Raw genomic sequence first — 26,508 nt, forward strand, 5'->3', positions numbered from 1 at the left:
TTATAATGATATATGGTTAGAAGAAAAATGGTGATCACTAATACAGGTCACAGCTGCCCAAACTGTTTATGCTTATTTGCAGCCATGAATCTAAAAACTGATGAACACACTGCTCTATCCAACCTGCTCTCAATGCAGGCTGTCAGGGACTTCCATCCTGGTGAAGGCTCCCAGTCTTGACCTCCTTTAGCATTACGGCATCACTAGATGTGGCTGATGACCTTCTCTTCCTCCTCCTCCTCCTCAAAACACCATCTCTACTTGGATTCCAGGATGCCAATGGTTTTTGTCTTCAATCTCCTCTTTAGCAAAGCATTCTTGGCTCCTTTACTACTCGTTCCTCATGTCCTTGACCTCTAAGTTCCGAAGTTCCCCAGGATTTGGCTTTCTTCCATCTATGCTAACTCCCTGAGGAATCCTGTTGGTTCTAGAACCTTACATATCATGAATGACTCCCCAAATGTGCTTCCTTAGGCTGCTGTCTTTCCTCACCTCCACAATCATCTATCTAACTATCTCTTCACATTGCCACTTACACATCCAACAGAAATCTCAACCCTACCCTGGAAAGGACATAATACCCTCTGTACTATATAGCAGAGCATTTTAAGCACTGATGACATCTATTTCCCTAATAAGAGAAAGACCAAAGCATCTGTCTTATTAGAAATAAGAACCGCCGCTTACAGTCTTCAAATCATTATTGTCCTTTAACTGTTATAAATTTAGCAATGCACTCCTGAAACAATCTGCAGATGTTTCAACAGACAATTTACAGAACATTCTAAGCAGGCATGACTGTCCTCAATTGCTTATTGGCACTGAATTTTACATGTTATTTATATGCACACTAACAGTGGAACGGGCGAGTACTGCATTCTCTCCAAGCAGCACAGCGAGAACCATCAAAATTATGTGGAATCCGTGACTCTTTTACAAAAATCCAAGACAGCAGACACCAGATGCCAGCGCCCGCACATCTCCCTGTGTAGGGCTTGCATGATGATCCACCGGATAGTAGGATCTCTTCTAATTACTTTATGGATCAAAAAAAAAAAAAATTCACACACACACACACAAAAAATTCACTCAGGGAACTTCTGTGTGTAACCTTCATCTGCCCCTTAGGAGTTGAGGGCTCCCAGGAACCCAGAGTAGCATAAAGCACAAACCTCAGCAACAGACTAGAAAGTGGGAACAAAGGCCAACATGGAAAGCCACAGAATGCATCCTTGTTCAGTGGACACTGTTGGCCCCCAGGACACACAGAAACCTAGGAGATGACAGAACTGCACTTAGCTTTCCATCTCAAGCTGTGTGCACTATCAGGCCAGGGACTCTGTGCAGGTAGAATGCAGGTTGTTAGGCTTACTGTCCTGCTGGTTGTCCTTCTACCATCTTTCCCACTCAGTCAATGGCACCCCATCCTTCCAGTTGACCTGAGCAAAAACAGTGGGCTCATCTTCAACTCCTTCAGCTCTCATAGGCCACTTCTAGTCTGGAAGCAAATCCCGTCAAGTCTATGGTCAATGCACATCCAAGACCTGCTGGCTTCTCACTTCCACCACCAGGAGCCTTGTCCAAGCACCACCGTCTCTCACCTGGATTACATCAATCACTTCTTCACTAGTCCAGCGGGTTTCCACTGCAGCTACCCAACAATCTACTACCCACCCTGAAGCCAGTGATCCTGTTAAAAATTAAACTGTATCACTCATTCTTCTACTCAAAACCCCCCAATGACCACCCAAGTGACAAACACAAACAATTTTCTTAAATTAAAAGGCCTTAGCAGGTATCACGATGGGGCCTTGTCCCTCATCCCCAGCCTCTGCCTCTCATCTCTGATTGTCTCTATCATGCACTCGCTCTACTACAAACACCTTGACCCCCTTACCATTCCTTCAATTCTCTGAGGATGTTCTACCTCAGGGCCTTTGTCCCAGCTGTTCCCTCTGTATGGGTGATTCTTGTCCCCACAGCCATACCCCCAGATTCACACATGGCTGAAAACATTACTTCATTTTGTACTTAAATAACCTTCTCAGCCAGGTCTTCCCTGACAACCCCTCAGAAACTCCAACCCTGCTTGCCCCCATATCCCAATGCCCCTGATTCCCTTTCATTTTCCTTTCTCCTTACAGCATCCTACATTCTAACAGGGGTCCACAAGCAATGGACTATGGGCCTCATCTAGCCCACTGTCTGATTCTGTAAATTAGTTTGTTGGAACACAGCCTAGCCATTCACCTATGTGTAACCTATAGCAGCTTTCACACCACAATGGCAGTCAAGCAGTCGTGACAGAAATTGCCTGGCCCACAAGGCCTAGAAGATCTACTATCTGGCCCCTAAGTTTGCAGATGCCCCCTCTAACACTAGTTTAATATATTGTTGTTCTCCCCTCCATGCAAGAGATCATGGACTTTTATCTGTTTATTACTGTATTTCACTAACAGCCACTAACAGTGCCTGGTATAGGAGGTGCTCCATAAATATTTTTTGAGTAGACTGAGGAAGAAATTAATGACTAATGGATTGATACAGTTCATTTCAGAAGGACACACTGGCGACTTCTCGTTAAACTGTCTTTGAAATGCACAGAAAAAACTATATCTGTCACATAAAGTACAGTGTAATAATTACAGACGCTCAGGTAACCGTCACCTAAAAAGTAGGATATGGCTCATATCATTTCAGTCAAAAATACTGTCTCTCAAAAATCCAACGTTAACTAAAATACAATGTGGAATTACACAATAACAGACTACATTCACCTAACAGAGAGCCATGGATTAGTCTGCATGCTCCAGTTCTTCAACAGTGTTCAAAAGTATCTCCCTTCTCGCACAGTAGCACACTTCAGGACAAAGGAAGAAGAGGAGAAATTCTGGACCCTCGCTGTGAAGGCTCAGGCCCTTTCAGTTAAGCTGCCTTCCGGGAAGGCTTTGGGCACTTTAATATAACCATCCCCTCTTATCTGGGGTCCCGAATCCAATTCCGTTCTAAAATGAATACTACACCACTTAGGATCCTTTTATTTATGTAAGACTCTGACTTCATTTTTCTTAAGCATTTGTGATCCCTCAGAGCAAAAAATTAAGACAGTCACCTTCAACTTCTCCTCCTTATATTTCACTTCCATTATTAACAAGACTGCTGCTGGTGCCCAGAGAATTCAGAGGAAAAAAAAAAAAACAAAAAACAATCTATTTAGAAACAATTCCAACTTAACTGCTGTGTCAATTCCTATCCATGTCTCCCTTCCTCTGAATAAGGGGGGACATTTGCATTAAAAACAGTATCTCTCTTACTTAGAATGCACCTGCTCAAGCTGATTAAACCCCAAGCAGGGTCATAATCCTCTACTTTTGAGATCACTACCACTCTAACAAAATGAGTTATCACTTCTATTGGGACATAAGTGGGGGGGTGGGTAAAACTGGAATTGTCCTCCTATGGGGCAGAAGAAAAGAATGGACAAAGAGGCAGGAAGAAAGGGTTCGGAGAAATAAGTACCAACAATATTTTCTCATCAAATCCACAGAAATGTGAAGTCACATTTTATAGATAATTAACATTCCTGAAAAGAAATTATTGCCCACAGAGCTAAATTCTTCTGCGTTACCAGAAATGCTATATACGAGTTTTGTTTTTTCCAAAGGTCATCAATCAGTTAAGGCTGTCAGCTGTAATACCCAGTCGTACAGACTGATCTGCCTATTTCTAATTTCACAGCGTAACTTCATTACCCATAATAAAGGGTAAGTCCAATGAAACTTTATTCAAATTGTACTTTTAGGATTAGTTACAGGCACAATACCATATGGTTTTAAGGTGGAAGAAAATAAGTATTGCAGAGTTCCACCTATTTCCTCCACTCATAAACATACACACCCAATATAATCACTTCATAATAAAAGTGCTAGAGAAAAGGACAAGCTATCCAGTTGATACTCTGCCAAGACTTCATCTTACATAGATAAGTGTAATGGGATAGGATCTTCCCTACTATTTCAGTAACTGTGTGCTAAATTCCAAGGGAACTCTTAAATATTGCCCCTCTCCTCATTGTACCAAAAGGAGATAACAGTAAGAACCTAAATGATTCCTGTAATTTAGGACCTATATTTAAAATATAGAAATTCTGGTATCATGTGTTAGGCTAACATCACCCCCCCCCTTTTTTTTTAATTTAAGGGCACAAGAATATACATTGTGGTAGTAAGAATTTACAAATCTTTTCTAACAAAAAAGTGACCTCAATAAAGATATTTATCATTTAAAAAATAAATATGTTCATTTTACGTCTCTCCAAATACCATAATGATGCATTGCTTGTGTAATAAACAAGAGTTTACCTGAGAGTTACCTGGTAAAACATATAAAAAGTTAATGAAATTTAAAATATTCACCAGAATGGAATCTTCTGAGAATATGCATAGAATTGTCTTAGTCACACTGAACCAGTAGGGGGGAAATAAGTTTATTTCCCTCAGCAAACCTACTTGGGCATATACATGAGCGTCCTATATAGATTTGCAAGCACACACCTGGATCCCTGTACATGAACAGAACGACATATCTATTAGGAGAAAAGGGTATAAGCAGCTCAACAAAATTCTACAGGATCCTGCAGGCATTGATATTCTAACATGAATTTTTATGAGTTTTCAGGAAGGAAAAGTCTTGCTAATGAAAGGTTGGTAAGACATGACAGCTCCGGGGAATTGACACACACACCCTTGGGCTCCGATCGCCAAGCCCCTGCTCTGCAGGTGGCAAGGTCTTAGTTCAGAATCCAGTGAGCCCCTGTTACCAGGAGGGACTCAACGCTCCAAAGCAGGAACCCCATCAAGTCCCAGGTGAAAAATCTTCTACTATAGTTATTCCTATAGAAGTTACTCTCACCTAACAGTCACACTATGTTTGAGGATCAAATCACTAACAAATGACAACAAAAATATAAAGTGTAACTCTCTTCCTCCATGGATTCCTTGCCACTATTTTCGTTACCTCAACCATCCCTCCCATGGGTCACAGGCCTGCCTCGGGGGGACAGGACGGCATTCAGGGAGCTGCCAAGAAGGCAATGTTACATTCATAAAAGGTACTGTGGCTGCACAAAATCCTTTTTCTGGCTGAGAAGGCCACAGAAAGGCAATGATGTCCTAGAAAGGCAGACAGGTAGCCTCCCTTCTCTATTTCCTCTCTCTGCACACTCCCAAAATAATCATCAGTTCAGCAAAGTTAAGTTAAAAAAAAAAAAAAAAAAAAAAATCCTTCTCTTTTCATTACATGTTCACCAGCAATTCACACACCTCTAAAGGAAATGAAAAGCACTATCATTCTAATGGGCACTACATGTGTTAATAGTTGCTTTGCAATTTGAGGATCCACTCAACAATTATCAAGGTAAACATCCAAAGTCACATTCAGTTAACTGGAGGTCTTTTAAACCAGTGTTCCCGTTATTTCTCAGTCCTTTCTCAATATGGAGAAAAAGTATTTATTTCTGTAAACAAAGACATTCAAGTTGGTTCAAAAGTTAAGTTGGTTCAAAAGTTAAGTGAGGACATGAATTTGCATTCAAACACACACCCGCACATGCGCACACACACACACGCATGCACGCACATACCATGGAATCCTCAAATTACAAAATATTCATGAACAATGCAAAAAGGAGAGCCAACTATCAAAATCCTTTGTTACTCTGAAGACACAGGTTAGTGCCCTTTATGCAAAGCTCTTGGGTCAAAGGTGAAGGTCAGTAAAAATCCAAGTACCACAAGTTAAACAGTTGAATGGCAACCCAGGAGTTAAAATCATGCCAGTCAGTAATTAGAAGACCAGGGAGCAGCTACTTGAGTTCTCTGTAACCCGTGCTGAGGCTACAGCCCTGGACCTCGTGGACTTCCAGGGAGGATGAAAAGGATGATCCATGCAAAGCATCTCGCACAGCTCCTGCTCATAAAGGACCCTCAGTAAATGCCACTAGGCAGTCAGCATCGCCTTTCTCTGCGAGCCAATGGGAGCAAAGCCCGTCGTTCTATACCCACCGCTGGCTACTCACAGAACCACCTGGCAGCCTTTAAGAGACACAAGCCCACAGAATCAGGATCTCCTAATCGAATGCAGACATGTCAAAGCTCTACAGGGGAATCAAATGTGCTCAAAGCAGAGACCAAAAATACCACCATTGCACCAACTTCCCTATTCAACCACAAGTGCCCGCAAGACAGGCTCCCTATTTTGTTTACTGGGCTCCTGGATTTCCCAAACATTGTCTTTCTAAGTTTGGTGTTTTATTTTTGGTTAGTGATCAATGGCCCTTCCACCTCTAGGCTTATGTAGTACACTCGCCTGACAGTTGCAGGTACTATGCGGGGAGAGGGCACGCTACAGTGGGAGGATGAACATCCTCAGCAAAGGGAAAAGAACCACGGCATCTGAACTGCTGATCTACTGTGTGTTCCATTTTACCCACAAACCTGGTCGCTTAAAAGAACCAGAGGGTCCTTCCTACTTTACAATCCTAGAAGCCAGGAATTCAAGGAGCCTCAACAATTCCATTCTATATATATATATGTATATATATACACACACATATACATATATATGTGTATATATACATATATATACACACATATATATACACACATATACACGTATACATATATACGTGTATATATACGTGTATATATATATGGGTTGTTTTTTTTACATTGTATACATATATACACGTATATATATACATATATACGTGTATATATACGTGTATATATATATATGGGTTGTTTTTTTTTTTTACATTGTTAAGTAATTGTCAAAATAAACTGGTCCATCTGTTTAGGCACAACTTTAAAAAAAAAAAAAAGCTCTGGTCTGCTTTTACTGACCACCCCCCCCCCCGCCCCGGGGGGAACAACACTAGTTTCGGTATGAGACAAATAGCAAGGAAGTTATTTCTGTGAGCTTCACTTTCCGTAACCATGAGACAGCGATATCCCTACCTTCCTTGTAAGGCTGAAGGCAGAATTTTAACAAGTAATGTATGCAAATCACCAACGCAGTGCCCAGCACACAGTGGGCCTTCAAAAAAGCCTAGGATGAACTGCATTATCAACATCAAGATCGTCGTGGACCACCACTCCGAATGAACAGCATCAGAAATCCCAAGTATTTTAATGAGTTCTTGCTTTGGGTTACGTCTCAAGGTAATCTAAGTGCCTCATATTCAAATTTAATGTTTCCTTTTACCTTTAGGAAGAAATGCAGTCCATTAAATCATTAATGACAGCTTTGAGGTTCTCCTTTCAGTCCAGATGTGAATGCGCAAGGTGTCTATTTTCAAGGTTCAGCCTCTCTGGTGGAAGCCATTTTTTCCTGGCTTTGTATGTTTTTATAGCGTGTTATTACACAGATAATTGAGCACTGCAATTCAGCAACCAATTGTGGATAAGAGCCGCCAGCAAAGCTGTCAGGGAAATTAATTAGTAAAAGGAAAGAAAGGAGCAGTACTTACCATCTATTTACACAAGGAAGTCTCGGTCTTCGTTCCCGAACCTGCTTTTACAGACACGTTTAAACGTTTGCCCTTTCAGAGGATGGAGATGCAGTGCCCATATCCAAAGACTCAGAAGTCCCTGCCCGAGGCTCATCTTGGGAGCTTGGGAAAGCCAGACCCTTGCTTCCCCGGGGCCTCACAACACTTGTTGACCCAGAAAGGAAGTGCTTCACCTCCAGGGAGTTCTTGGGCTTCCCCCTCTCCTGGATCAGCCCTCTCAGGACTTCCACAGGGAGGAAACCGGGGGCTCCAAATCAGTGGGCTCAGATGTTCAGCCAGGCTGCACTGGTCTTATTCCAGGCAGTTCTGCCTAATTCGTGACAACTGGCTAGCCAGCAGTGCCAGACTTCTAGAAACTAATTCTGACATAAAACCGGAATATAAAACACTTAAAACTTTTTTCAAAAAGTGTTTTTTTAATCATCCCTTCTTTGAATTCCACTCCAAATTGTTCACCTTGCTATGGGGACAGAGAATAAATGAGACACTCCCATGCCACAACACCCACAATCCGCAAGGCAAGGTGAGGAGACTCCAGCTTGGTGTTCCTCTAGCCCAAGTCTCTCAGGGCTGCCCCTCATCGCAGAGCTTCAGCTTCTCTTCCGCTACACAGTCAACCGCCCTCCATGCATTCATTCACTCAAAGATTTCCTGTACACTGGGATGCAGCTGCCATGAGGACAAAGATGAAGCAGACAGGGGCTCCACTCTCACGAAGCTAGTGGCCTGCGGAGGGGTGAAGACACTACAATTCAGCAAGCTCAGTGCGTTCACAGACCTATGGGTGATGATGGATATAAGAAGCCACTGGGTCAGAGCAGGGCGGGGGCAGGGTGCCAAGAGAGGGAGGGAAGGAAGCACAAGACCTTTGAGTGGAAAGAAACCAAGTTCTAGGTACCTTATCTGCCTGGATTGTCATAGTTAAATTTTTAGTCAAATTATACCAATGGCAGGGCCACAATTTTAAGTTTATGGGGCTATAACACTTAAAGGCCTCATGCAACTGGCCAGACACTCACTGGGGCCTCACAGACTGCTTTCCCGGGTATTTTTCCTGAAGGAAGAGTCTTGACATGCTGGGCCAGAGAAGAGAGAACAGAGCTCAAAGCAGGTTCATTTGGGAGCTCAGTGTTACTTGCAAAAGCACAACCACCCCTATCATCACAACTTGGTCTGTCCATTTTAAGCAGCACCACCTCCAATAAGTTTTCCCCACTCACGCTATGCACATTTTCTCCAGTACGCCCTGATGCCTTGCTTTCTAACTTAGTGTGGCTTTTGGAAGCAACCACCACATCACACATGACCCCCACATCAGTAGATCAGAATCACTCACTTTCTGGTGAGGGAATTTTCTCCTGTGCTTGCAGAATCCTGAAGCAGACGTTAAGTCCCAGGAGTTTTATAGAGAGCGGGTTTTATCCTCAGGAGGTTCACTTCCCTCTCCACCTCCAACACTGGGAACTAGCTACCTGACGGGTCTGGAGAAATTACCTTATAAAAATCACAGGATCTGCCTTATAAAACCAGCTAGCCTAGGGAGGCTGAGGTGTTAAAATGAGTTCGCACGGTTCGGAAGTCTCAAATGCTCCTAGATCCAGGGTTACCATGGCCACAGTTCAAGTCCTCAGTTAAAGCAAGAGGTCCACTCTGACACACACCATGCATGATTCCTGCCAGAGACCCAGAGGGTAAGAGCTTCTCCTTCAAGTTTCCCAAGTGCACACTGAGAAGAAAAAAAAAGGAAAAGATTAAGGGAGTGTCTGAAATTCTAGCTGGGCCAAAGACATCATTGCTCTAAACTTGGCAAATTTCAAGTCATGAGTAATCGAAAGACATCCTAAAGCAAGGAAAGTACTATCTTCAAGAGATAGTATCCAAAATGGCTTACCTGGTCAATTCTGACCCAACGTACTTTCTCCTGAACTCTGCCCTCACCAACAAAAACACAAAGTTCCTTACCACAGTGACTAAAACACTATTTGTCATAAACATTGCTTCATTATCTAGGGAAAGATTAATCTTTGAAAAAGTGATCTTGATTAGAAAGTTATGAAGCTATAAATAAAGTGGTATTAAGGAAAATACGACAATCCTGGTAGTATTTTGTATGAACAATTTTAAATTACACAGGCACAATGAATTAACCATAAACATATGGAAACACCAACCTACGAACTCCTCTTCCTTCTCAATATTATTACTTTGGAAAAGAAAAATAAAAGACTTTTCTGAGACCACGACTATACTTAGTGAACAGACCTGTTACAGGAAATCACTTTAGCTGGTACAACTTGCTCCTCTTTCACCGTCAAGGCACCAGGAAAACGCTCTTTCAGGAAAATCCCATCATTAGATTCCGTACGTCCTTCCCTCCCCTGACCCACCTTCAGTTTGAATCCCATTCTCACTTGTTCATAGCACACTGTGCACATTCAAGTCAACTCCCTCCACGTATGCTCCGTCTCCTTAACCGACTGCGTGTGGCTTTAGGCAGGACCAGATTTTTTACAAATTTCTTCTGCGTATGCTTTCCTTCCCTCCCACCTGCCAGCTCCCACAGAGCTTTCCAAGAAGTGGATTAATACCTATGGACCTGACAAAGAGAAACAATGGGCACCTGCACACCAGCTCCGACCCAGCGGAAGAAGGGTTAGAGGCAGCTTTGGTGCCAGGCAGGAACCCTACACCTCACCTCCAAGGTCACCTTCGCCAGTACCTAGTCTCGAAACAACATGCTAAGGGAACACTGCAACATCGCAGGACCCTGTGTCCACCCACCCAGCCCTATAGTATTTCCTCCCCTTCTGTCTTCCCAAAGTACAGGCCAAAAGGCAATGGAAAGAAAGAGAGGCACCAGCCCTGTACTTGGATAATAAAAGATACTCAGCTCCACCCTACAAGTTTACATTAAAATGAGCCCCCCCCCCGACCCCAGAAAGCACCACTGTAACAGCCCCAAGTTTTCTTTTTTTTTTAAGATTTTATTTATTTATTTGACAGACAGAGATCACAAGTAGGCAGAGAAGCAGGCAGAGAGAGAGGAGGAAGCAGGCTCCCTGCTGAGCAGAAAGCCCGATGTAGGGCTCCATTCCAGGACTCTAGGATCATGACCTGAGCTGAAGGCAGAGGCTTTAACCCACTGAGCCACCCAGGTGCTCCAGGCCCAAGTTTTCTAATACATCCTAACTGAGCAACTGTTTTACCCACAAATGGAAAGCTACCCCCCACACCAAAAGTCAAATCAGTCTGACTGCCAAAGATTGAAAAAAAAAAAAAAAAAGTAATGGTAATTCTGTTATATAATCTGCCACTTTTCATCTAAGCCCACAGAGAGAGCAGCAGCAATAATTAAATTTACATCCTTAGATGTCCTTAAGTGTCAAAATAAATTCCTAAGAACTGCAGGTAATAGTATCTGAACAATTCCACACAGTGCCCAAGTGATCACAGGATTTTCCTGAGTATAAAGTGAGCACCCCTTGACATTTCTCAGTAGAACTTATACCTATCATTATGAAATCACACGGTAAACCTGTATTTATCATTTTTTAACAATCTGTGTTTTTGTTTCCCTTTAATTACCACTGACAGTCTCTGAAGGGACATGGAGAGGCTCTGACAGAGCCATCTCCACTGGGGGAACTTAACTGTAAGCAACGTTGACGGGGCCTTCACCAACTCTTTGCAAGAACCAATTGCACTAATTCCACAACTTAGCTTTAACTCCATCCTGAGAGGAGGGTAGACAGACAGGAGAGAGAAAGCAAGCAGCTCTCAACATGATGAGTAAAAACACCCTCTACTCAGAATGATGTAGCTATCCTTCCTCAGTCTTGGCAAAGTTGGGTTCAGAAAACAAAGACTCCCTGAAAACACTTACTTGTTTTTTTTTAACAAATAAGTTCCCCCGTGGAAGGAGGGTATGTGGCAATCATTTAAAACCTCATCTATATACGAAGGATAAATCTTGTTATGGGAATTAACCTACAAAGAAAAATCTAGGGGAAATTTAATAGTGTCCACTGCAGAGGGAGAGAGGGACCACGCAAATTAGAATATCATTTGCCCTACACCAAAATTTTATTGACAAAGAAAACATGTTTTGAACAAATGCTTCCGAGTTTTAATTTTTTCCATTAATAGTACTTGGTTTATTTAAAAAGTGTTCTGATGGGTTTTCTGAGGTAACCACCTTCATCCTTAAATTGGCCTTCACAGGTCTCCCCCAGTAGAAATGAACTGAAAACTGCCAGTGGACATTTTGCTTGGGGTTCAAATGAATTGCCCTCACATGTGAAGGAGTCCTGGGCAGGCCTGAAGGTGTCCTTAGGACAAAGGAGAGTGACTGTCACACCTGCAGGAGGAGCCCCAGAGCTGCCACATGGCCAGAGTACAGGTTGAGTTGTGAGAGTTCCCTCTCCCCTGACTCACCTGGGCCTTGAGAAACCCTGGCAGGACTGGGCCCAGACCATCCCTGTGCAGATGTTGAGAATTAACACCAATAATTCCTTGTGCCACCAGCATCTACCTTCAGAAGCTGCTCTATTATCCCCAACACTAGAGGGAAATGAGGCTTGCCCCAGTATCCCATTTATTCTGGGCCTTCATAATGCTTTTGCAGGCTCATCTAGATACCCAATCACCTTGAAAATGATATCCCTGTAGGACTTCACACTCCAAGTTCCAAACAACAGACTTTCAAACAAATTTATAAAACCACCCTGATTGCTTAAGCTAGAGATACTAGCCTCTGCTCTTAAAAAATAAAATAAATACAAGTCAACACATTGGTCAAAAACAAAATTCTCTTTACTGTGATTTAACTTCATAAACTGTAGTCTACTGCAGAGGCTGGGCAGCTAGGAGCTAGGACAGTGCAGGAGAGCCCCAGCCGCCTGCTAGAGCAGACACCATACAAATCTTCCAAACCGAAGAATTTTTTTAAATCAGAAATTGTTGGTCTAGAACATGGGAATGATAGACTGGTGACATGCCACGTGGCCCAGACGGATTAATTCTGGGCAGCAAGAAAATGTCAAACCCATGTCTTTTCTGTCTGGAGCCTATAGGAAGATCAAAAGCAGATTCCGCCACTGATGAAGGATTTGCAGACGGCTCTAAGGGAAAATACCCACTTTGGCAGTCAGAGTCTCCAGGAGCTAATACTGAAAGACCATCCCTTATAATTTCACCTACCACAATCACTTCTTTTTAGTTTTTATTTGAGAGAAACAAAGAGAGAGAGAGGATGCTAGCAGGGGGAGGGGCAGAGGGAGAGAAAGAGAGAATCCCAGGCAGACTCCTGTTCAGCACAGAGCCCTAAGTGAGACTTAATCCCACAATTCTGGGATCACGACCGGAGCTAAAAATCAAGAGTTGAAAGCTTAATCGACTGAGCCACTCAGATGCCCCAGAACAATCACTTCTGATGCACACAACAGTATGCTAAAGCATCAAACGAAATGCAAAACTGACCCTGTTATCCAGAGTTAAACTCCTCTGCAGGGGTTGGGAGTTAAGAGATAGTACCCTCTCTTTCTTTGGAAGACTGACAGAAACATACCAAGTAATTCTAAAAGATGAATAAAAATGGAACATGAAACTTTTTTTTTTCCTGTATGTTTAAGTCAGCATAATCTGAAAGGAAGAATCTATGAGTAAATGTCTTTGTGAGAATTCCTTTCAAGAATATATGCCTATCAGGGCGCCTGGGTGGCTCAGTGGGTTAAAGCCTCTGCCTTCGGCTCGGGTCATGATCTCGGGGTCCTGGGATAGAGCCCCACATCGGGCTCTCTGCTCAGCAGGGAGCCTGCTTCCCTTCCTCTCTGCCTGCCTGCCTCTCTGCCTACTTGTGATCTCTATCTGATAAATAAAATCTTAAAAAAAAAAAAAAAAGAATATATGCCTATCCACAAATCAGGAAACACAGCGACCAAGTCTGTCAAAAGAAAGATGTGAATAAGTAGTTCTAGAACAAATTATATACTGATAAGAACTTTAAAATTCCAATGTTTCTGTAGTAAGAGAGAAACAAAAAATTGGAGCTGCAAAGGACCTCTTGTTTCAACACATGTGAAAATCACAGAGGCTGTAATCCACCTACTATGAAGTCAAGACAGAGTTCAGGCTCCCAACCCATCCACCAATACTCAGCCACTACTCATAAAACTACCAGAATTCCTGCAACTTATTTCCACTGACAGCAGCATTTTCTTAAGCACCAGTGAGTACAGCCCAGTATCACTGTTAATGTTTTAAGGCTGGTTATCAATATTTCATCAGAAATTAAAATAATTCCTTTAAACATGTGGCTAATAACGGCTTACTGCTACAAGTGTGATTGTGATGAACAACCAAAAATTACCCTAGCAGAATGCAGTTTCCCAAAGCCAACCAGAAAATAAAAATTGGTTTATAGTTTAAAATCCTCATTTGTAGAAACTCACTTGGCCCATTAACTGATGACCTGAAACTCCGGATCAGAGCTTTAAATCTTAGCCGTGACCTTAAGTTCTACAGACAGACTCTTCAGCCAAACTCTTCATGCCAAAGGCATAGAGACCTATCTGCTAAGTATGTCTTTTCATTAATAATTATTTGTTTATTCTTGTCACATCATCTAAGGTTCTGTGCTAGGTTCTTGGATACAGACAGATCAAGAGGCTGGGACCTTAAGGAATGCAGGGTATATAATGTCGAGAAGGTCACTTAGCTACAGCTACAGCATGGTAGTGTGGACCAACTGAATTATTAAATTTTAAAGGACTTTGGTAAAAGATCAATGAATAAATGCATGTAGAGCCCTCATAATGATGTCTTGACACACACTATGCCTCAAATGCAATTTTGTGCAATATATTATTGTCCACTGAATCCCATGCACTATTCTTGGAGCAGGGATTTGACTTGATAGGATGCTGTTCCCACTCAGAGGCAATGACAATCTAGTGGAGGAGAGACATTAATTATCAACAATACCACAAAACAACAGTACAAAATGGGAAGGAGAAATCAAATAAAGTATCAGAAAAGGCTATGCAAACTGTAAAGTCCTGTACAAATGTTAACAGTAAAGACAAGATCTGGTATAGCCCAGGAACAAAGAGATGCAGCACAACCCTCAGAAAAAGAACTTCTGCTATCTTCCACTTTTTAATTTAAGTATAGTTGAGGCACATGTTACATTAGTCTCAGGTATACAACATAGTGAGCGATCTTCAACTCTTAAAGTTAAAAAAGATACCTACTTTCACGAACAGTGCATGCACTTTTATCCTTACCCTCTACCTCCTCTTACACACTTTTACATCTTCAATGGTTTTCAAAGATGACTGATGCCCAAAGTGAGAGCTCTAAAGCACAACAAGATGTCAAATTGTTAAAAAAAAGTAAAGGAAAAAAGTACCTTGTTCACAGAATAGTAAGGCAGGAAAACCACACCAGGACATTACGGGGGAAAGAGAAAACAGAAAGTGAGACCAAAAAGAGCTTCTGAGTTTTTGGTGAATCACACAATTTCATAACCAAAAAAGGCTTTTCCCCCAAACATTCTATTCAATTAAAGGTTTACTACAATCTTCCAACTAATGTAGTTTGTTATGTTCTTTTTAAAATTCCAACAGCCACACTTCACAAGGGGAATAAAGAAAAAATGCCAGAATGTCAAGTTGCTTCTCTCCAGGTATAACTCCTCCCAAGCTGGTCTTATTCCCCAATTTTAAAACTGTTACCCTCAGCTTGCTCCAGGTGGAAATGTCCCAATGTCAACAGTGTAACTCCTGAAAATAAGTGATGTTGACTTTTTAATAAAATTAAGAGAGTTCCAACTTGTAATTTCCATTTTATCTCTTCTTCAAATAGTGATTTTGCACCACATCTAAAAGCCATCCATCACCCCAGATTAAAAGTAGTCCTAAAAGGTCTTAGAACCACTCTGACCCTATTTCTCTTACTAGCCAGCAGTCAACAGCTTATGAGGATAACTTAGTCAATGTATTTAGAACAAAACATCAAGAAATTCCAAAGACATTAAGTGGTACATTAAATTTACAAAAGTAGTATTTCAAACAATAGATATGTAAGTTAAACGACCAATACACAGAGCAAAGAGAAGGCAGTCTTTCCTGATTTGACTGTAGCTCTCTGATGCTCACACAATAATCTTTAAACTAAAGCCGTACCAACTTAACCCCAAGCTTCTACTCACTAGTCACAAGAGAGCCACAAAAATGAAAGGACAGCCTTTTCTTGAGTCTTCCTGACAGGTACTCTACTCATGTAACAGGAGTATGAAGTGTTCTTTTGGTCAAACTTTTTAAGGATGACTTCTCTCCGAACAAGCAAATCTCAGGCTGCCCTTCTGTGTGGAGCAACCTTCCCCTCCTCCCTTGGCTGCACCTGAGGGAGAATCTCCACAGCTGCCCTCTTAAAACAAGCCTGAGGGGATGATGACTTCAAATAAGCCTCAAACCCTATCAATTAAGCTTCAGAGGATTTCAGCTAAGCATTCCAGCTAAAGCTAAAGGAGTAACAAAGCAGATTTTCTGAGTTTATGTTACATGTGTAGGAGCTAGACACCCTAACAGAAATGATTTATTCAAAAAAAAAGCTGTTTGTGAAAATAATCCTTGAACCTTTATATACAAAATAGATTTCATCACCGCTGCATCCCATTTCAACACCTTAATGTAGCTTAGGTAGCAATGACTGCCCCAAGAAGCAATTTTAAATTTGTAACTTCTGTAATCGAAGTCCCAATGACATATACAGTGACCTAAGATTTTAACCAATTCTAACCCAATTTTATTTTCCTTCCACCGATGATGCACTGGAGCCCTTCCTACTGGGCAAAAGGTATACCCATCTCTGCCTAAAGGAATGCCTAAAAACAAATGTCAATGCCAGAAGCCAGAGGTAGGATGGTATTCTTTTCAAAACAAGCAGAAAAAGGCACAAAATCATGAGCCAGGAGTGAATTACACAACTACCTTCTCAGCTTATTAAAAAGGAACTGACCAAGTTCTAAGGCAGAGACCAAAAGGCCCACACCTGACATGAGTTTATTAATCTATATTCTACTACCCGAACTAAACAAGTTGCACCTGTGAGCTTGCCCTCCACTAAAAACAACACTAAATTACAAATTCAAGAATAATAAAATTAAATTTTCATTTGCCACATGACAGCCTATGAAATTAGTTAAGAAAAGAAAGCCAATTTGTCAGTATTTCCACTCTCCCTCCTACATCCCTACCTCCCCCCGGCCCCCAATATCAGTACAAACCATTTGGGCTGAAAGGTTCAGTGGAAATAAGTACCATAATCAAAATTATATCGACTGTGTCCAAGAAAGGAATTGATGGGCTGGCAAAAGAGTACAAGCTTAGGGTACAAATTCATAGGCTGTCTCACAGACACATGTGAGACAGTTATGAATTCAAGTCATTAAATAAGCCGTGAATGCTCTTCATTAAGAGAAGTGGGAGGGTCCACCAGAAACTGCACAGGCATTCTACACATTGAAGGGTGACTCTATTGTATGTGTGCCGCTGACCACGGTCCTGAACCAACATTTCGCCTTCCGGGGAAGGGTTTCTCACCTATCTATCCTTCCCAGGGATTATGAACGTGGTGAGAATGTGCAGAGACAGACAGGCACAGAGAGGGAAAGAGACAAGTATACAGAAGATGCCGAGGATAAGACTTCTGCTGAATCTTATGCTTTAATCCAAAACAACAGTACCAGATTAAAAAAAAAAAATCAGACAAAATATTGGAAACATAAGAGAACAAGAATCTCTGAATTGAACAATGCAAAGTTATATAAATAGCGACCTGAAGAGGTTTGTAGGGCAGTGCATGAAGTTGGTGAGAGGGAAACAAACCACAGTCCCTGCACCAGCATGAGTTATAAGGTAAGTGCTCCGAGATTATTTTTATTTTTGCCTTAAAGGGTGACATGCTTACACTGTCCCCAAAGGGTCAAAACAAAAGGGGGTGGGGTGAGCACAATATACATACACGAATCCTTACACTTTTAAAAGTACTATCACACTTCTGAAAGATTTCCTTTCTGTGAAACTGGGGTGACCCCTTGAACACCTGCCTTGTCCCACCTGACCCTAATGCTTATGTGAACCAAAGATGGCTTCCAGTTTTGGGGTCCGTTATCAAAGGAACGAGACGAGACAAAGTAAAAGTTAAGCAAAGCCTTATTCTATGCCAAGCATTAAAAGTTAGACTGACCGGCCAGGGGAACGAGACTGAGACAAAGTGAAAGTTATGTAGAGCTTTATTCTATGCCAAGCATTAGAAGTCAGACTGACCGGCCAGGGCCGCCTCCGAAGACAGCAACCCCCTCTCGATCTCACAGGCTGGTTTTATAGGGCATAACCGCAGACCCAAGGTACTGTGGCTTCTATTGTTAAGGCGTTTACTCCCAGAATCGATACCCGGAACCATACCAGGAACTACGGGAGCGTTTATTCCCAGAATGAAGTCTGTGAATGTAAACAACAATATGGCTACCTAGGCAATATGGAGTTGCTCTGGCTAAGCAGGCCCTAATCGTTAAACAGGTTTTAACATTAAATTGGCCCTAACACCAGAAAATCATCTGATGTGTCTTGTCACTCTCTTCTGAGTCTCCAAATCATTAGCTACAATGTTTAAGCTCACGGTCATCTCACCAGCCTCTCCATCAGGCTGCTGTGTTGCCTTCTGACTAAATCCCTGGGCACAGCAAGTAATTTACATATGCATAGAGTCTCCTAGGATATTATTTAATAAATGACCACTAAGAGGAGGTTCCATGAGTAAGAGAGAGATAGTATCTTAATAGAAGGGTTAATGAACCATACACCATAAAGTTTTCCTGTTAGTACATTATAAGAAATGCTCTATGAAATTAAAAGTGATAACTATGTTACATATCTACCTACTCATGAATGAAAGGGTCTGCCAATAAAACATGCTGGTAGCATAATTCACCAGAGAAAGGAACTCCAGGCTTCTAATTATTCCTGTCTATGGCATGCACAGTGTGCATAAACCAGCTCTTCCATACTCAGTAGTAAGAACAAATGCCATTATGGAATGCATACTATGTGCCAGGCATCATGCTGGGTACTCTAGAAAACATCTCATTAAGTCTCGGGACAACCCTCTGCAATAAACATTGTCATGCCCAGTTTACAGATGAGGAAACAGTTTCAGCATTCATAACCTTTCCAAAGTCATACAACCCATTACTGGCTGAACTAGTGTCATTAGTCTGTACCCTCAGACACTATGGACCCTAGAACAGAGAAAAACTGGCCTGGCTGCTAGACCTGATGGGAGGAAAGAGAGGAGCACAAGACCTTTCCAGACAACACTACAGACTGTGATAATGTGATTATAAATGGCATGGGGTTTCTTCCATCTAAAAAGTGTAATCATCTTTTCTAAGATAGAAATGTGCATGCATACACATACACCACACTCAATTTTCTCTAGTGCCAGGCCACCTGGTTATGGATCCGCCTCATTGTGATAAATTTTCTTTTCTTTTCTTTTCTTTAAGATTTTATTCACTTATTTGCCAGAGAGTGAGTGAGCACAAACAGAGGAGCAGTAGGCGGGACAGTGGGATCATGACCTGAGCCGAAGGCAGACGCTTAACGGACTGAGCCACCCAGGTGTCCCTGTGAGAAATTTTGTAACAAGCTCTTTCTACAGTTTGTCATGTTTGCACCCCACATTATAGTTCTTCCATCCCCTTCCTCATAGGGACAAACTGAAAAACAACTGGATTCATTCATACATTGTGTAGATTAGATAGCTTTGTCATTGACTAAAACAGTGGCAAAATACAAATACTTGACTCTTCCCTAGAATACCTCAGACCAAAGGTGGAAAGGGCAAAATCCTTAGTTCTCCGATGCTGACCCTTCCTTCTCCAGAAAAATACAAGCAAACAAGCTAGACTCCCATAACGTGTATTAGCTCACAAACACCACACTTCCCACCAACAGGAAAGCTCATACAATCTCAGGGCAATTTCACCTTGTGCTCACCTTGGGTAAATGTTTTCCTACAATTTACTGTGGAAATGAATGACTGCAAGCCCCTCCTCTCAGTCACCATTCCCATTAATAAAGTTTTTCCTCAAAGAAAATAATAGGCTTAAGGCAACATCACAGTGAAAAGGAGCACTGATAATCACACTACGATAATCTCTGGAAGAGAGCTAAATTCCTTTTCTAGGATATTTCCCATGTGTTTACCTGGAGAACCTGACCTACCAGGAATGAGCCCCTGTTCCAGGTACACACCATTTATCAAGATGCCTTCTTCTAGGTCGTCAGCTCCAACCCTGGAACATTTAAACAGGCTACACGAGCAGCTCCCAAGAGCTAGGTTTTCAGGCTTCCCACCTTCCAAAAACACAAACCTTACCAGACCACTTTCTTGATTCAGTCCTTCAATGGCTCCCAGTACCCTTGGAATGAAGTCCACAAGGTTCTGGACGACCCGCTGCATCTCTCTCAAGCATCATCAGGAAGGATGCTATGCTCCCTCCTCCATGCCAAATGACCCACAGACCTACCATATTCTCTCCGGCTTCACAGCCTCCTGCTCTCTGCATCGCTCTGACCCCTTCCCTCCTCCCAGCTATTTCACACTCATCCATTAGGTCTCAGCTCAAATATCGCCACCTCAGTGAGGCACTGCTCACCTCCCACATTAAACGAGTTACAGGATACAGACATACTCCCTCACAGCCTGCTCCTCTGTACCCATTTACCACCTGTGAAACCAACTAATAATTGTATGTTTAGGGACTATCTCCCCCAACTACACTAGAAGCTCCATGAGCTCCAAGTTATCTCTGTCTCATCCACTCTCAGGCCCCTAAAACTGAGGCCAATGCTTCGTAAGTATCCCATGCAATACATACTGCTTGACTGATTCTCTAAACTCATGGCTCTCTTGCTGAAATTGTGAGTCAATAAAGGAGACCAAATATTAAATGCACCAAGATTTATACACTACTTTTGTTCAAATTATGTAGCTGCTGTGATTAATAAAATATAAACCCAAGAAAAGCTTTACTGAAGGGGCCTGGGTGCCTCAGTCAGTTAAGCGGCTGCCTTTGGTTCAGGTCATGAGCTTGGGGTCCTGGGACAGAGCCTTGAGCCAGGCTTCATGCTCAGCAGGAAGTCAGCTTCTCCCTCTCCCTCTGTTCCCCAACTCTGCCCCACCCCATGCTCACTCGTGCACGCAAGCATGCTCTCTCTCAAAAAGATAAAATCTTAAAAAGGGGGGGGGGGGCTTTACTGAATCCATGGTTGTTTTTGCTATTTATTTTCTTAACTAATCAACACTAGAAATTCATCTGCTGCATCACTATCACATGCACAACCCAAGTATTACTAAAAGCAGTACTCAAACTCAAACACTAATTAATAGAACAGTTCAGAGACGTCCCATTACCGTGCTTAACACAGGAAACTGTTTCCCAACGTATGTCAACAAAACAAGCCCTTCAGTGTTGCAGAGTATAAATGAGCTGCTTTATATTGAGTTGAAAATCCTTTCAACCACTAAGCCTTTTTCAGCCATTCTAAGAATCCTTCAAAGTTTCAAGTTCTAATATACACAGTGAAAAGCAGACTTAATACACAAGTCCCTTCAAAGGTATTTTGAATAGAACCTCAGTGATTTGGTTTTACCTGGATCTTGGGACGCCTGAGTGGCTCAGTCGGTTGAGTGTTGGACTCCTGATTTCGGCTCAAGTCATGATCTCAGGAATGTGAAATCCAGCCCCGCATCAGACTCTGTGCTGGGCATGGAGCTTGCATGAAAGTGTCTCCCTGTCCCTCTGCTCTGTTCCCTCCTTCTCCCTTTCTCTTTTAAAAAAAACAAAACAAAAAACCTGGCTCCATGAGATATTTTTGAAAAGAGATCTAGAGGTCTGAGCATAACTCCCAACAGACAAAAACAAATGGATACACATACAGTCACCCTTCAATCAAATGCACAATGATTTTCAAAGATGCCATTATTTCCTTATTCATTCAACATATATTCACTGCGTCCCTACTAATGTATTAGACATACTGTGCTAGGCATACAAAGCAAAATCCCTGCCATTGAGGAGTTCAGTGAAACAGCAAAATAGCACCTGAGTATTTCACTAGCGTCCTCGACAGTTGCTTTGAGAAATGACAGAGCAGAGTGCCCAGAAGTCTGAGACATGTCATCAGAGAACAGTCCTCCAATCTAGATCACCATAGACTAATAGAGCCCACTACCTCTCAAAACTCACAGACTCCAAATGCAAAGGCTTCAGAAAGCAGCAAAGGGAGTCAGGTGCAGTTTATTAAACGAAATGACATGAGCCATCTCTAACTCTCCAGTGTTTCAAGTACAAAAGAACTATAGTCGCTGCCTTGTCAAACCATTGTTTTTAAGCACCAAAAGCATAAAGGGCCGATTTAAGTCTGTAACACTTAGTAAGTTCACACACATACTGAAAGTAAGATAAAATACAAAATACTATAAGACACTACTAGATATAGTCAAATCAGCTTTCACAAGGTTGCCAAAAAAATTAGCACCACAATTATACACTACATATTTGAATTTCGCTATTTTTTTAACAAGTTACAGAGTATGTTACTGTAAAAAGAAAAAACACACTTTGGAAAGCAATGACTCTCCCAAGCTAGACATAACAATTTCAGAAACTAAATGAGCCTCTTCCCATTTTATGGGATGCACTTAAGCCTTTTAATGCTTTATACTCAGGGCCTTGCTGTAGCATAACTAACATTACACTAACTTTGCCCCGCCATAACACAACCTGATACAAATAAAATCTGTTTCCCAGCTTATGCTAATAAAATCAGAATAACCTGAACAGACACAGCCTCAGGTTCTCTCAAAGCAGCAGATTATTTATGTATAAATAAAAATAACAAGCCAGCCCAAGTTCATAATTTCAAGTCACAAAATTTTCATCACAAGTTAACCTGAAAAATTAATATTTACTTAGCACTTAATACTCTATGTTAGATACTGTGCTAGGATTAAATTAAGTGGCATGTATAAAATGCCTAACTCTATCATTATTATTCCCATTAAACGGTGCAAAAACCAGGGCTTACATGAGTTGAATGGTCCACAATCCCACATCTAGTTAATGTGACAGCGCTGGGATGCAAACCCAGGTCTTCCCACTAAACTTAGCGTTTGTAACCTAACTGAACCTTCTGGAATGGTGTTTGTATCTATATGCATTTTCTTAGGAACAGATGGAGAGCTTACATTAGATTCTCAAAGAAGCCCATGATCCCCACATAAGTTAAAAAAAATCACTGCACCATATGATCACCTGTAGGGGGATAAAAAAACAAAACAAGAAATGCCACACACTGGACTTCAAGGCCTTTCACCAAGACTACCACTTCTGTACTCCTAAGGAGGTAAAAACTCCACAGTTACAGTTGCACTTTAAAATCCTCAGAGCAAGTCAAGATTTCCACTCCTGGATAATTTCCAGCAACCCCTGCCACAGAGTAAGTTACACAATAAATTGTAATACTGTATCAGTTTACATCCAGTTCTGAGATTTCACAAATACTGACCAAATTTATTTAGTCATGGCACTTTCCAAAATATGTTTCCATCAACCAAGCCTCACTGTATTGCCTGTGAAATAAGCTATCATTATATCCACTTCCGAGAAAGTCAAATACTGTCACCCTAAGGCCAGGCAATAAATCAGCTACAGAATCAGGATCCAAAGTGAGAAGTTACCTACTCCCTCCCACCCCCAAGATGCGCGAGACCATGTCATTTACCCCAGAGCACCCTCTCCTAGCTACACAGAAAACAGTGGGCACCTTTTCTACTAATGACAACATTAAATGAGATCCCGTAGTAAATTAATGAGTTAGGGCATAGCCCTAGCTACCGGATGACAAGTGTGCTCCTCTTGAAAGCTGAGGCAGATATCACAGGGTAAACAACTGGCACATGCCTGGCATCTGCACTGAGGGACCCTGACAGCCCTGTGGTAGGTATGGCACTCAGCTTAACTCCCAGCATCCTGTCCCTAGGATCAATCTTAATGATACAGCCATCCTAAATTCCTGATCAGCAAAAACAAACAAACAAAAACAAAACAAAACCCACATTTATGTGGAAATTAACTTTATCTTGAAGTTTAATGGTTCAAATCCCTCATTCTACAGATAAAACTGAAAGTCAGAGGAATGCAACAATTCACCCAAGGCCTCACAACTCAAGAGCAGAGAGACAGTTCTAGAAAGCAGGTCTCCAGACACCTGTCCAGGATCCTTACAATCCTCCTGGGCATAGAGAAATCAGTCAGGGTTACTGGCAGAAGGCTGGCCATTGACGTGACATCGAGGACTTCACTCCCCCCCTTGTGCCAGATCCACTCTTTGCGTCCAGACTGAGATCCCCTGGGCCCAATGTCAGGACACTGACCTCAACTTGCATATTCTGAGAGACAAGGATAATTACTTATTAAAGCTAACCCCACCAGAGAGAAGAAAAATAGGTTTCTGGCACTGAAGAATTAACTTCACAAGGAGTCTATGTTAGGATGATGTTTTATTTATAACCCTGCCTGACCAAGATGACTTCCGCACAACCACCGTCCCAAGCAAACAATCTTAAAGATAATGAAGAACGCCATGCTTTCTAAGCGTGCGCCAAAGGCCGAAAAAACAAAAACAAACAACAAACAAACAACAAACGAACAAACAAACAAAAAAAAAAAAACGAAAAACAAGGAAAGCCGTGGAGAGGACACCAAAGTCATATGTTCAACGTGTCCGGGCGCAACCGACAAGTTTTGGAAGAACATTCTTCAAAGAAACCAGGATGGACACAGTCCCCCTCCCCCGCCCTCGCAGAAAATGGGAGGTTCTCTATCCAGTTTGGCAACCCGCGCGCATCTGGACACCCGGGAACAACCCGAATGGGTGCTGCAGGCGGGCAGGTCAGTGCGGCGGACGGAAAGCTGAGAGTTCCCCTCTCTCAGGAGACCGACGCTGCGCGGACCAGCCAAAACCACCCGCAGGGGATCCCGAGGGCCGGCGTCACTGACAGCCTCCGCGCAACTCCGCGGTACTGCCCGCACTCGTCTGCCAGGACCCACACACAGTCTCTTCCCCTCACACCCATCCCCTCACCACACTCCCCTCCGCCCGACAGCTGCGACGGGAAGCAACGCCCACTTCGGAAAATGAGCTCTTAGTTGCGGGGACAAGCTAGGCGTCCAGATCGCACCCGTACCCAGACCCACCGTAGCAGATACGGACAGTGAGTTCGCGGCGTTGACATATTGGAAAGCACACTCTCAGAGAGCACCTGAAGACACACAAGCGGAGGTAACAGCCACGGGTAGTCAATAGCCCATCGGGAGGCTCCTAACTGCCATCACCCCGGCCTCCGGGCAGAGCACTTGGGGTCCCTCCCCGTCCCCATGCCCCGGGTGCGCCCTGCCACTAGCCGCGCGCGGGGCGCAGAGCTGAGGTCTCCCGATAGACGGGACCCGGCGGGGAGCGGGGGAAGGGGGAACTCACCTCCTCGTCCTGCTCCTCCTGGGACACGCTGCTGCCCCGGGGCGCGGGTAGCTCGGTTCCTCCCGAGAGCTGCGGCGGCGGCGCACAGACTCCAAGCTCAAGCACCACGCGCGCGGGAGCCCACGCGGCCGGCGGCCGGGCTCTTACGGCGCCGCCCGGCGGCGGCGGCCGCGGCGGCGGCGGCGGCGGCGGCGGCTGCTCGCGGGAGAAGCCGCCGGGCTCCCCTTCCTCCGACAGAGTTTCTGAGCCCGAGGAGGACTCGGCCGAGGAAGCGCCTGGAGAGGACGCGGCGGCCACCGCAGGGGCGGGAGCTCCGGGGCCGTGGCCGCTGCAGCCGCGAGGCACTGACTCCGGCGCCTCCGAAACTTTCTCCCCCATTTCCCTCTCGGGCCCAAAGTGCGGCCCGGGGGGCGGCGGGGACGCGGCGCGCACTCAGCGTCTCCAGGGAAAGCTGCGGGCTGCGCGGCTCCGGGTCGCTCTCGCTGACGCTCCCGGGCTGTGGGGAGCCCCGCCGGCGACTACATGGCCGCGGCACGGCCGCCGGAGACCGCCGCCAACTTACCAGCCGCCCACACTTGGCGGCCGACGGGGGCTGCCGCGCGCGGGGACAGGCCAGCTCGAGTCCGCGCTCTACGTTCCACAACCCGTGTGCGCCGCGCCCGCGCCGCCGGGACTGCGGCTTCGCCAGCAAAACCTGCCTCCGGGCAGGAGCGGGGCCGGCGGAAGAGACGGGCAGTCCCGGGAACCAATGGCGGGCCAGGCGCGCCGGTGGGCGGAGGCTGCGGCGCCCCCGGCCGCACCGGCGTCAGGTAGGGGAGGCGGGGCTGAGGCTCGGACTACGGGATCCCGCCAGAGCGCTTGGAGCCCCGGGGACTCCGGAGAGGCGGAGGAGGGACCCTGGAGGGTGGGAGTGGAAGCCGGCATCGGAGCCAAAGCCTGGGATTGCGAACTTGGCGGGGGAGCGGCTGTCTGTCCTTGGAATGCCTTGGAGAGATGGCTGAGGGGGCGGTGAGACCTTGGAGAAGAACTGGACTTTGTTTGGAAAAAGTAAAATCGAGGAAACTGACCAGAAGATAAAGTAGCAGGGCTTTAAGAGTAAAAGGAAACAGTCACGCACCCACACGCATGCTGGAGGAGAAAGAGGGAAACTTCGTCCCATACTGAGTCGGTCTAAACCGACCTATTAACCAATCTGGGATTCTCCGTTCAAACTCCTTGGGCCTCAGTTTCCTCAACTGGAAATGGAGATATTAATATTTGTCTTGACAAGCTATAAGCTGAACATTATCTATCAATTATATATATGTGTGTGTATACATATATACACACACA

At 43.8% G+C, this 26,508-nt stretch overlaps 1 protein-coding gene across 1 annotated transcript in view; it reads right to left on the reverse strand.

Annotated features, from left to right (window-relative positions):
• Positions 1-25,554, reverse strand: part of LOC308343313 (microtubule-associated serine/threonine-protein kinase 4-like) — a gene marked incomplete at both ends in the record, with an annotated part of 321,206 nt that extends 295,652 nt beyond the window's left edge. The window contains one exon of the mRNA XM_080804336.1: positions 25,177-25,554. Coding sequence (XP_080660462.1) covers positions 25,177-25,554 — 378 coding nt within the window. The remainder of the gene's footprint in view (positions 1-25,176) is intronic.
• Between the last annotated feature and the right edge of the window lie 954 nt (positions 25,555-26,508).

The sequence above is a fragment of the Martes martes genome (assembly GCF_963455335.1).
Source record: "Martes martes genome assembly, chromosome: 5".
Lineage (NCBI taxonomy): Eukaryota > Metazoa > Chordata > Mammalia > Carnivora > Mustelidae > Martes > Martes martes.